This window comes from Onychostruthus taczanowskii, unplaced genomic scaffold, assembly GCF_017590055.1.
Source record: "Onychostruthus taczanowskii isolate IOZ18803 unplaced genomic scaffold, ASM1759005v1 scaffold22, whole genome shotgun sequence".
In the NCBI taxonomy this organism is placed as follows: domain Eukaryota; kingdom Metazoa; phylum Chordata; class Aves; order Passeriformes; family Passeridae; genus Onychostruthus; species Onychostruthus taczanowskii.
The window spans coordinates 12,499,377-12,511,887 of record NW_024499462.1 but is presented as its reverse complement, the minus strand read 5'-3'; the positions used below and the strand labels follow the sequence as shown (position 1 = coordinate 12,511,887).

Genomic DNA, 12,511 nt, shown 5'->3' with positions numbered 1-12,511 from the left:
ACTGTGTGGGGGTCTGTCTTATATTTAATAAAGGAATCTGTTCCAAGGGCAGATTTTAGGGTTTTTTTTTCAGCACTGAGTTAATTAAATTTTTCTATTATTATTTTTTTAGAAGCTTCAACATGCTAAAGCATGTCACAAAGTCAGCATCACGTTAGCTGCCCTTACAATGAAAGGCAACAGTTCTTCAAATGTCACATTTTTTGCCATTTGGAACAGGTAAAGAGCAGGTCAGCTCATTACATTAAAAAAGTTAACAGGCTTTAATACATCAGCTTTCTAATTTGTTCTTAAAGGTGATCTTCCTATACAAACTTGTTCTGCATGACTTAGTCTCCTTTTAGTCTACAATTCATGTGTCATCACTCTTAAGAGTCAAAGCCAGCCTCTGGAAAAGTGGAAATGGGATAAGGAAAATTCAGTTTGAGTGAGCCATTTGTTCAAAAACACTGTTATACTCTACCCATGCTGCCTCATTGCTGAAACCTGAATTTCTGTTAAAAAAGTCTGTTTTGAAACATGGTCCAGCTCCTTGCAAGGTATGCAATGACTTTTCCAAGTCACTAGGGTTAGACTGAAGCTCGGTGTAGCTGATGCCTTCAGACTCCAAAAATTATAGTGTGTAAGTTTTTGAATGTACTGACTCCAGCCTGCTGTTGGAAACCAACATGCACTCACTGAAGAAAGAACTGAAAGAACTGCTTGTAGTTAATTAACACTTTCCTCACTTCATGCCTGCTTTTGGAGTTTTCTACACCTACCTACATTTCCCTTCTTGCTTGAGCAAAACTGGGAAGCGGAGTTCAGGCATTTTAGCTGGTCTTCCATGGGTCAGCAGGCACAGCTTCAAAACATCAGTCCTGCAGGGCTCTTCTGCAGTCACTGCCTGGAAAAGAAACAATGTTGAAGCTGTGATTAAGGTTACAAGTCTGTCAAATATCATTTTGTATTACAGCACTTGACTACTGCCTTCCTGTGGTGAAAAGGCTGGGGAGAGGTGTATGCAGGAGCTTACTTGTTTCAGATGGGCTACTCGTAAGCACCTTTGGATTTTGAAACTGAAATATGAATGAGGAGAAAACTGAGCTTTACTCCATGTGGTTTTCTAACTAGGATAGCTACCATATTCATTGGGAGAGAGGAAGAAGGGCATTCAGGTATCACCACTGACAAAATTCTTACTTGGGTACAATTTCCTCTTACTAGTGGAGGGAGACAGGATACTGCTCAAATTGCCTTGGTTTTCTGGGCTGAGTCCTGTGCTGCTCTTAAACTGGTCTGTTTACAATGGGTTCCTGGCATTGGTAGGAGGTTTCTATGGAATTCTGTTTATGTGCAAAAGTGAAAAGAGGAAGCAGAGCCAGCAAAATATGGATGGTCCAGCTGGAGTAATTTATATTTAGAGAAACCTTTGGATTTAAGATGTGCTGATGGAGGACAGGTAGGACAGACAAATTCCTCAAGTGCACCACTTGATCTTCTCCTCCCTGTTTTTCAAATCCCACACGTTCTGCCAGAAATAAAAGGCACTGTTCTCTTTGCAGATTTTCAAAACTAGCCTGTCACCTGAAAGGAAGAACCAACTTCTTTGGATCAGCTTCACAATGAGAAGCTGTGAAGCTGTGTCGCTCTGTCAGCTAAGCAAAAGGCCTTGTGTCTCCTATCCCTTTATATTTGCAGTGGCTTTCATGCATGCATCAGGGCAGCTAAGGGCTGAGCTAGGAACAGGGGGAACTCAGTGCTGGGCTCATATTCAGTTGCTGCCCAACAGAAGAAACAAACTGGCAGGAATTAAAATTTCAGCAAGTTAATCATGTTGGGAAGCATTTGCTGAGGATGTTTTGGTTGCCAGCCCCTGGCAGCCCTGGGGCTCAGGAGCCAGCAGCAGGTACTGCCAAGGGTACTGCAGCAGCGTGCTCTGCTGTCTGTCCACCTGCCAGCCCGCACGGCGCCCTCCTCGCTGCACAGACCGGGGATTTACTGTGGCAGTGTGAGTGGCCAACTCAGCTGAAACCACTGCAAAACTTTATACTCTTCTGTCACTTTCATCTTGGAAACAGGACAGAACCACTTCAAACAACAATGAAACCCTTTTCTTTTCAATTTAACTAATCTTCTCTGTGTAAACCAGAGCTGTATGAAAAGAACATGTACTTCTAAAGGTTAGTTCCTTGCTTTTTCCCCCTTCTCGCTCGCATGTACAAGCTTGCTGCAGGTAAAGTAGGATTATAACCTCTGATTGTGGGATTCTAGAACCAGTAACCAAACATACCAGAGGAAAGCTCCTTTGCTTCAGGTTTACTATTTTGTTATCTCTTGCAAGACTAAGAAGCAGATTCTGTTATTCTGCACAATTATACTGAAGTCTCAACAGAAAGCCTTTTAACTCCCCACATGCTTAAGCCACAGCTATGTTGATTAAGACTTGAAAAATCTTTATTTTCCTGCAAGGCTTGTCTTCAAGTTACATGGGTTTAACAATTTGGTTAAACTGATGCAACTTTGTGGTTGAAACTTAGGGATGATGCACTGTTTGAATCAGATGCCTCTGTTTAGATGAGTCGGGGTAACCACACACAAGATTCCTGAAGAAATAAGCAGAGCGTGCCACTAGTCACTAAATTCCTACTGCTATCATATTTAACCATCCTAAACAAATACAGTTTGCTAAATTTAACACTAAAGGTGATGACAGAATGACATAAATTTAGTTACCTTCCCCCAAGAAAATATGTGAAATAATTATACTGGGGAATGCATTAAAGTTTTGGATAGGAAGTTTTATAGGATCATGTCGCAGCATTTTGCAGGAACATGGCTGAAAATGAAGATCTGACTAAAAAAGCTGTTAGCCTTTGAGGCAGTGCACAAAACAACCACTGTCAGTACCTCCTAAGGGTCGATCCTGCCTAGAGAAGAGAGATGAAAATAGATTTAATCTGAGGTTCTCTAAATCTGATAAAGAAGGAGCCTGTTGAAAAAACCACTTAGCCAAGGTGTGCTTGCACATGTTGCAGAGCAGTGTATGTTGGCCTTGGCATGAACAAATGGGTTTCCTACATTCCCTAACAGTTATCCTTCACTGACCAGCTGCCTGTACCCTCAAAAACAAATACAAAAACCTCCCTTCTGCAGCAAAGGTGTGTTACTGCAGCACTTGTTATTTTTAATTACCAATTTTGATTTCTAAAATTGTAGATTGTTAGAGAAGGAGTGTCACGTTTATCGATTTTCCTTGACTATTTTTTGGTGAACTGAAAATAAGCCAAGGAACTATGTTTTGCCTGCATCAAAAGTCTTCTTGGAGTACTTAGGATGCTTTCAATGGTATAACATTGCTAGTTAGGGTAATAAACTCTCTAGGCAAACTGAGTTATCTATTGCTGAGTTTCCATAAAGGATGTATCTAACCTGCTCTCTGGACAAAGGAGAGAGCTATTATACTGCTTTCACAATCTTTTCACACTGGCTAAGGAAATGTCCAAATGTGATACTGACTGAGAAAAAAGAGGACTTGCAGTGTAGTAGTTGTTTCCTTTCCCCTCTGCAAAATGGAGAACATTTCAGTTCCCTGTAGCTTGGTGCTTTTATCTGTGAATGTATAGTGCATATTGGACCCTGCCAGACTGTCAGCTTTGGTAATGGCAGAAGAAGTGTGAAAACAAAAACAAATGCTCCTGCAGGTTAGTGTGAAAGGAAGAGGAAAATATATTTGTATCCTGTGAAATACAAGATGCTAGACAACATATGCTCAGTAATCCTTGTAGGCAATATTATCTGTGAATGCCATCTTCTCTTTCTGAAGAGTAGCAGTTATGTTCCTACATGAGGTCTTAGCCATAATTGCTGTCTCCTGCTGTATAACAGTAATTTTAGCAGCTGTTGCACAGTGTTTCCCTACTGACTCTATTTTCCGTGTATGTATGTACCAGTCACTTATCTTACAAATGGTGAATTTAGTTTTGAATAAGGCTTTATTCAGGCATGTGTTCATATTCTCTAAGATCCCAGAGACAGCACCTTCAACAACATCATTTCAAAGTCTTCTGTGGCAAGGATTAGTCAAAGATTGGAAAATGCTCAATCCAAATGGGGGAAATTTAGCTTGCAATACCTCGGGACACCTTTGCTTCCAGCTTCCTGGTATGTATTGTCTGGAAAAGCTCTGTGCATATTGTACAGCCATTTGCCTAGTTAGAAACAGAGCAAGGAGCAATGAGCTGTGTCCTGTCCCTTCTTTTGTGCTAAAACAGTTATTTGCTCCATCTGTTGTACAGGCCTAATGTTTTGAAATAAATAATGGTGGCTGGTTGTTATGTCTGTGGAGATGTTTAATATCTGTTATTAATTATTATTAGTTATTAATTAAGTGATCAGTATAGCATGAAACAGTGATCATCTAGGAGGAACAGGAACTTTTGGCAGTTTGCCATAGTGCCATAGTTCTAGAGCACAAAAATCTATTACTCTGCACATTCAATATATTACTTCGACACAAAGCCATATGTGTGCTGTAAGAATTTGCCTTTGCTTGTCATTTCTGAGTGCATTATCACATGCAAAGAGACAATGAAACCTTTGTTGAGTCAGAATGGAGCTGAACAGCTGGGTCCCACTGCACTTGCAGTGAAAATCTCTAGAGTGCTGTATTTTGTTATTGAGTCTGTATTAGGTTCAAGCCATTGCAAGCATGTGTTTCACTTTCCATGCAATCAGAAATAAAAACCATGCTGGATATGACTTGCAGTGTAGCACATGACTCACCAGTGAAAAGCAGACACTTCTGAGGTGCAATGCAGACTCTCATTGACTTTTAGTCCCCAGCGAGAGCCTAAGACAGGAAACAAATGTAAATGTTGCAATGCTGCTTTAGGGTAGGCGTGTGCACTCATATGTGTCTCTCGTACGGAATGCTGCATTCTGAAAATTAGCTGCATTGGAGGCAGAGGAATGCTGAACAGCAATTTCCTTCTTCTGAAATAGGAGAAGAAAAAAGTACATCCCAGCAAGCGAGGAAGCATCTTACTGGCAACCTTGTCATTTCTGCAGGATTTCTTATTGAATTTCTTTCTTCCTAGCAGAACACTGCTGAAATTGTCAGATATTATTTTCCACAGTCTCTAGTGTTTTTCTGTTGGGAGATCCACAAAGGGAAATACATGCCTGTCTCATGCAATAAGTTGGCTGGGGAAAAAAAAATGGAAGAGTGTTTATGAACTTATGTGCCTTTCCAAGGCATGAGGACAAGGAGAAGTGAAGCACTCACACCTGCACTCCCTCACGTTGGCCAGGGCAGCAACACACCCAGGCATGGTCTGCACAAGCCAGAAGACACATTTTTACAGGGGCTTGAAAAGCACTTTAAGATGAAAGTGCAAATGTTCACTCTGCTTTGCTTGTCTTGTTATTTTCACCACCTCTCTTCCATGCTTTCAGCCTGTGATGTTTAAGAAAGTGAAAGCAAGATTTCTTTGAAAATCTCTGTAACTTGTGAGCTGGAAGAATGCTGGAAGAATGAGAAATAGGAGTGAGGATTGTTACAATTTAATGGAATCAAACACAATGTACTGAAGCCCCCTTATAATTACTACTGTCTAATATTCCTCCTCTCCTCTGCCCTGTAATGTGTATTCTCTACTGGAATCAGGTAAAATCTAACACTCCTGTGTTGCACATAATGTTGTCAAAAGATGTTGCAGAGCAGCATCAGCCTTATGGCACCACTGTGTTTCCCTGCCTACTTCTGTCATTTCAAGTGCCACAACATCTGAGTCAGGGTGCTGAATTTTACCTGTAGTTACCTCTTCACTCCTTGGACACAACACATTTAATTTCTTTTTTTCCCATTTCTTTTTCCCCATGAAAACACTCTTCAAAACTTCAACTGTATTTTTTTTTTCTTTGAAATTCCTACAGTTTTCTAAATGCTTTTTTCTCATTAGGGAAACACCTTTCCTAAGGTGAAATCCTTCTTTAATGCAACACTGCACCAAGTATTACAATGCCTTTGCGTATCTTTGCTTTCTCACATGGCAGAGATTCTCTGCAATGCCCTTGACTCAGAGTGCTATTGATGTAACCCGCCAGAACTCCCATTCTCAGGCAGGTGTGTCTCTCTCCCGAATTACTGCTGGCGTGGCACTAACAGGTTATTTGGCAGCACAGATTTGATCGAGTCAGGCATCAGCACAGGACAACGCTGGTGTAGGATCAGGCAGCACACGAGGCAGACCCTGGCACGCAGTGCTGCGGCACATTGCCTCGAGCAGGCTCGCCCGCCCAGCGCCCCTGGGGGATGCCTGCCTTGGTAGCACCTGACGCTCTTACAGCTGATGGACACGGCAGCAATGCACCTTTGTGTTCGAAACCTTGAACTGGGAAGCGTTACGTTTGTAAGGGAAGTTTCCCTTAAGGTCGCAGGCGCATTGCTTAGGACCCTCTGCAAAGACTCATCAATTAATACAGTTGTTTTGGATCAAGGAGTAGAGTGAGTTGAGGGAGATAGTGAGTGTCCCCAGATGCATTTCAGTTTCTCTCACCTCTACATTTACCATTTGTTAGTATGTAATTATTTTTCCCCCAGCTTCTTTTTTTCACCCCCGTCATTTGCTTTTCCCCTCTGTACGAACACAGGGAGGGAGGTGTAGGTCCAGCTGTTTGGCTGTACTCCAACAGCAAACTTATCCTTTGGTGCTTAACCAGTCAACTCTCTCAGTGAAGCAATGAACTAGAAGAACTCAAAGTAATAGATTCTAGAAAAAAAAAAAAAGTCACCTCTGCTGCTTTCAGAATGGGCAGGATAGGAAGACCTTAGCTAGCCAATGCAGTGGGCCTGGCACGCGAGTTATCTCCTCTGTCTGAGTTTTGGAGCTGTTCAGACCCGAGCAGCTCCTCAGAGCCCTCGTTCCCCTGGGCCTGAGGGCGAGGGGCTCTCTCGGCCGAAGGAAAGCGGTCACTGCACTGGAACGGGACTTATTCCAGCCACGGTCTCCTTATTTCCTCCTTTTTTTCTCTTTGATCTGCTTTACTGTTGTTTTTCTACTTAAAAAAAAAGTTACTGAGAACCCGTATATTTCTTTCACCTCCAATCAGATGATCACAGCTGAGTGATTTCTACCTCACGCATTCATCTTCGGTGCGTTCCGGGGCAACCCCCGCATTTCAGCACAACTAGCGCTCTCCCGCTGCCGACGGCGGCGGGGGCAGGCACAACACACATGCCTTTGTTCTGTCACGGCCACCGAAGCGGCCCGCTGGCTGTGCGGCGGCAGGCAGGCGCCAGCCGAGCCCGGGCCGTCCCCGGGGAGCGCGGAGCTCCCTCCCCACACGGCCGGGCGGGGAGCGCCCGTCCCGCCCGGCGTGCCCCGCGCGGCGGAAGCCGGAAGCGCGGCGGCGGAAGCGGCTCTCAGCTGGCGGGGGGTGTCGCAGGTGAAGCTGGGAAGCGCGGAGCCATCTTGGTGCCCGCGCCGGGCAGGGACGGGACCCGCCGGGGCCGCGCCGGGCTGGGGGGAGTCCAGCAGGGCCCGCCGGCCATGGGCTCATAGACACACCGCGGGGCCACCGCGACCGGAGCGGCGACGGGCTGCCCCCGCCCCGCCCGCCGTGCCCGCCCGCGCCGCTGCCGGTGCCGGTGCCCGTGACGAGCAGCCGGGAGGTCGCGCCGCCCCTCCGCGGGCGCTCCGGCTCCACCGGGCTGTTTTTAAGCCCCCGCCAGCGGGAGGGAAGTTGTTCCCCCCCAGCCCCCGCCGGTGCCCCTGCCCACCCTCCCCTCGGTTCCTGCGCCGGGAGTGAGACAAGCACAACCTCAGGGAGACCCGGCCCTGCGCACAGACACCGGCGGCCCCCCCGCGGCAGCTCCGGAGGAGGAATCCGGCCCCTTCCCTCGTCCTGCAGCGCCTTCGGACCCTCCGTGTGCCCGGCACGCACCTGTCCCGCCTGGAGGCAGCTCTCATGGACTAACCAGCCCCCTCCGCCTCAAGTACATTCTGTGGGCATAAGCATTTTTTAACTTTTTAAAGAACTTTTTTTTTTTTTTTTCTCCCATGGAATTTTTACCAGCTGCCCCTTAGTTATTTCCTGCTTCTCCCATCTCAGACAGCGCTGACTTTGTTTTTTCCTGGTACTGTAGTATGGGGATCAAATCAAAACCGAGGTTTTAAGTATTGCAAGAGCCCTCAAGTCCATTCGCCTGTTAAAAGTGAGCAGCGCTGTTCCTGTCTTTCTTGTTTTCCCCCACGTCGCCTGTCGGATGTGATGGAACTCATGTTCGCAGAGTGGGAGGACGGGGAGAGGTTTTCATTTGAAGACTCCGATCGCTTTGAGGAAGACTCTCTTTGTTCCTTCATCTCTGAGGCAGAGAGCCTTTGCCAGAACTGGAGAGGATGGAGGAAGCAATCGGCTGGACCCAATTCCCCCACTGTCAAAATGAAAGGTAAGGTCACCCGATTTAATTGGGATGCTCTTTGGATTCGTGGAAGTTGTGGGGCAAGGGGGGATGGTGGGTGAGGAGATCTGCAGAAGGAAAGTTAGAGCAGCAGAGAGAACTCCTATGTATGATTCATTGTTGGGATAATTTTTGTCCAAAGATTGAAACTGTAGGTTTACGGGGGTTCTTAAGACAATGCTGTCTTTTAGATGAGTTTTCACCTGTGTGCACTTGTAGCATTGTGGTGCTGCTCTTCTGAGTAGATTCTGTGGGTTTGTTCTGGGAAATCTGAAAACTGTTTTCTATAAACAAACTGCAGACTTGGCTGGGAATAAGTGCAAAAGTTCCCACAGGCTTTGATTGAAGTCCACTAAGGATTCATAGAGGTTTTTGTTACTTCTATAAAGCTACTCAAATAAAGCCGTGTAAGCCATCGTTGTATAGAGCAGTCCGTTTTCCTTGCTGATTCTTGGCATTTCTCCTTTTTCTAGTAAATTAGGTCTTTCTTTTGCAATAGTGGAGCAAGAGGGCCTTACCACTGTCGCAAAGAAGTCAGCAAACAGCAGTGTGCCTGCTTCAAGAGTTGTTTTATTTCCTTTCTGCTGGTAATAATTTATATTTAATAATAGACAGCAAAATAGGTAACATTAGCAAATGAATTTTATTTTTAGAATTAGCTTGATTTTTTTTCTTTTTAACGAAACTTGATTTCTCTATTATCCTACTGCATCGTGACCCTGGAATTCAGGTGATGTTTGCACTCAGCAGAGCCAGATACACAGTTAACAGAAATTACACAAACTCCTACTTTTCCTTTAATCTCCTGTTTCTTTAGGCCAGTGTCAGTACTTTTCCTGATCTTTAACCATCACCTGCCTCATTGATATCTCCCTATCTAGAACTGTACAACTTTATTCTCTTCTGAATATTGCCCTGACATGAACAGAGAATGCAATTTATATTGAATTGAGTTAGAATCTGGCCATGTTGTGCTATGGACAAATGTTCAGGTTTCACTGGTTTAGTACCATAAAGTACACTTTGCATAAACCATAGACTTTACAGAGCAGATTAAGTTTTAAATTCTACTGCTGTAAAGAAAGGGAACTGTGTTGGCATTGTTAAAATCTGTGAGTCCTGAGATGTAGAAGTAAGCATTGTGCATGGGGCAAAGCATATACGTATATATTTATCTCATATTTTGCATTGTCTTGTTGCACATGTTAGCTTGCAAGAAAGGAGCTGAATTTTTAAAATGTACTGGTGTGGAAATAAAGACATCTTTAGTTTGGCAGAGATAAATGGAATTGGTTTGCATGGCTCTGCAAGTCAGACTGATGTTTGCAAAGGTGATTTTTTTTTTCAACTTCCAGATGCTTTTAGCCAACTTTTCTCCACTGGCTCAGTGTGAGTGCATGTTCTTCTGGCTCTTGACCTAGTTCCTTGAGCTCTCTTGACCGAATTAAATCAAGCAGCAGTTGCTCTCTGTGCTGGCACCCACTTGTTGCATTAAAAGGAAAAGACACTTGAGTGGATAGTGGATATTTGCAATCTTCAGGCTCTTTTCTGACATGTAAAACAGAATCACTAACATTGCTGTGATAATTGTAATTATTCACACGATATTGAGATGTTGCTGTTCTGGGTTCTGCAGACTTGCATAGGCAAAGCTTTTATTGCTTACACTTGGTTCATATATTTCAGGTTTTATTAGACACCTAATTCCTTTGTATGAGAATCTTATTTTAACAGGAGGGGCATTTTGAAAGGATACTGTTACCTGCTTTAAGGCTCTTGCTGGCAATTCCCAGGCTCTGGTCAGAGTTATTTTTAGAAGAATGTGAATGTGGATTTGCAGCCTAAATAATTATTTATTCACCCTATGAAGTTACATATGATACTACCAACGTGGAACACTTGCAGGTGCTTTACTGTACACAGTTGTGTTGCCAGAAAGTCTGGTCTGGTGTGAGATCTGTCATTGCCTAGAATCTCCTTGGATTTCTGAACTCCTGTACCAATTTTGCTGTTTTTATACCTCTTCTTGACAGTGTTTTTGAGTGAGAAAACACAGAACTTGCTGGGTCCTGAGGTTGTTGCTCATAGTAAGTCATTTCAAATATGATAATTGAAAATTGAGCTGTGTGGTTTTATTTCCACAGTTTGCCATTTTACTGTTGCCTCTGCAAACAAAAAGTGAGGTTAAACACTAGGTTATTCTGTTAAATGCTAAGAGGAAACACGAGGAACTATATTCTTTTAGTCTTTTCCTCCAGTTTGGAGCTCAGCCTGTGTTTTGGTGTGGAATTAGTCAGACAAGTTATGTAATAGAAAGGCTATCTAGTTTTTTAATTTGTTTTCAGTTTGTAAGTGTCTAATTCTTCTTTAATTGATTCAAAGAGAGTCCCCCTAAGACTGATGGAAGATCTGTTGACTGTCTCTTAAACAAACAAACAAACTACCTGCACACAGGTAGTTATGGCTTTTTTACTTTTTGCAAGTTTTTATTTTCTTCTTGGGTATCTTTAATATTACTGCCATGCTTATTGGAGATTTCATAATAAGGTTTGGGTTAGCTTGTTGCAAATATACACAGTATTCACTACAGAGGATTGCCAAAAAGATGAGTTACTCACTTGTTTGTGAATCACCCCATTGATTTGCTTAGAAAGACAATGGAAGGGAGAGAGAAATGTTTGAGTTTCTCTAATATAATCCTTGGAACTGATTTCTTTATAAAATCAGGTATCTTGACTAGTTATATCAGAAAAATAGAATTGTAATTGGTTGATTTTTCTCACATTTAATTTCTGCTATTATAGTCTCCCTATACTACACTCTTGAAAGGAATTTTCTCCTTACGTGTAGAATTGCCAATGTGGAGAATGAATGCATTGTGTCCACTTCATGGGTGCCCTTAGGTTTTGAAACTACTCTTAATCTCCACTCATTCACCTGCACTGAAATCCTGGAGGAAAGCTGTCAGTTTTGGGAGTCCTGGGAGTCCTGCTGTGATTTGAAATGTTTGTTTTTACAAATGCCTTGTTCTCTTTGCTCACTTTACCCCTTGTGTTGTTAATTTTGAATGGTGTAATGCTTCTAACTGATATTTGGCCAGTCATTACCTGTATGCAGCACTGATTAGAGGCTTTCACTGTACAGACAGAGGATTCTGCTCTGAAGATAAGGTGAATGGATGTTTGAAAGTACAGTGTCCTTGCAGTGTGTTCAGAACTATCTGGTTCTTAGAGTTGGTTTGTAACTCCAACTCTTTTTCTTACATATCAAATTACATTCCACCAATTTGTTACCCGTCTACTAACAAATGCACCCACCTGCCTTTCTTGCACTTTTCTGGACAGCCTGTTCTTTCCCGGGAGCCATTATGATCCTCTCGTGCCTTTCTTACTTTTTAAAGCAGTTGTATTTTTCACTGGTAATTGAAGTAAGTGTAGTCTTTCTGCATATGTTTAAACATCTAATGTTATCATCACATAAGTATTTTTGTGATAGAATTTGTAAGAATAAATGTTCAAAGTACACTCATTATCTCTTCAAACCCACGGTGCCCTTTTTTCTTCCTGAAAGCTTCTAAGCTCTTTCCCACCCTTAGTCTTTTGTTTCACAGTTTCTGAAGCATAAATATTTACCAAATGTTTAGGAAGCTGGCATTAATACTGTAGGATTAAATAGTGCCTTCACAATATATTTACTCACTTTATATTTATTCATTCATGGTGGATTTGGTTGGAAGTATGCTGATGAGTTGTGTTGAATCTCTATCCAGTAGGCAGCTAGTGAGAAAACTTGACTTTTTTCCTTTCCTTTACAGTAAACTTGAACTATTATATACTGTTTTGCAGAACCCCCTCAGACTGGACTAAGAAATGATGCAGGTAGTGCTCTCTTGGAAAATATTCTCATTATCCAGCCCCAGACAGTTTTTGTTCTTTCAAACTGTTAGGAGCACCCACAACATGAAGTTTTGGGCACAGTGCCTCAAAACTACAAGCTGTATTGAGAAAATCATTGGCAGAGAATATACAGAGCCTGAGGTGAAGATATAATCAGTTCAGAGAGCAAAGT

At 43.0% G+C, this 12,511-nt stretch overlaps 1 protein-coding gene and 1 long non-coding RNA gene across 8 annotated transcripts in view; one reads left to right on the top strand and one right to left on the bottom strand.

Annotated features, from left to right (window-relative positions):
• LOC121336154 overlaps positions 1–7,341 on the bottom strand; it is a 30,665-nt gene extending 23,324 nt beyond the window's left edge. For both annotated transcript variants that reach the window (XR_005952702.1, XR_005952703.1), the window contains exons 1-3: positions 7,083–7,341; positions 4,765–4,831; positions 762–886 (exon numbers count right to left, since the gene is read on the bottom strand). This is a non-coding gene — a long non-coding RNA (uncharacterized LOC121336154). The remainder of the gene's footprint in view (positions 1–761; positions 887–4,764; positions 4,832–7,082) is intronic.
• A 60-nt stretch (positions 7,342–7,401) lies between these two features.
• ZSWIM8 (zinc finger SWIM-type containing 8) overlaps positions 7,402–12,511 on the top strand; it is a 60,257-nt gene continuing 55,147 nt past the window's right edge. For all 6 annotated transcript variants that reach the window (XR_005952710.1, XR_005952709.1, XR_005952708.1 and 3 more), the window contains exon 1: positions 7,402–8,431. Coding sequence is in view for 2 of the 6 variants with exons in the window: in XM_041405171.1 (XP_041261105.1) it covers positions 8,254–8,431 (178 nt within the window). In the remaining 4 variants the exon portion in view is untranslated. The remainder of the gene's footprint in view (positions 8,432–12,511) is intronic.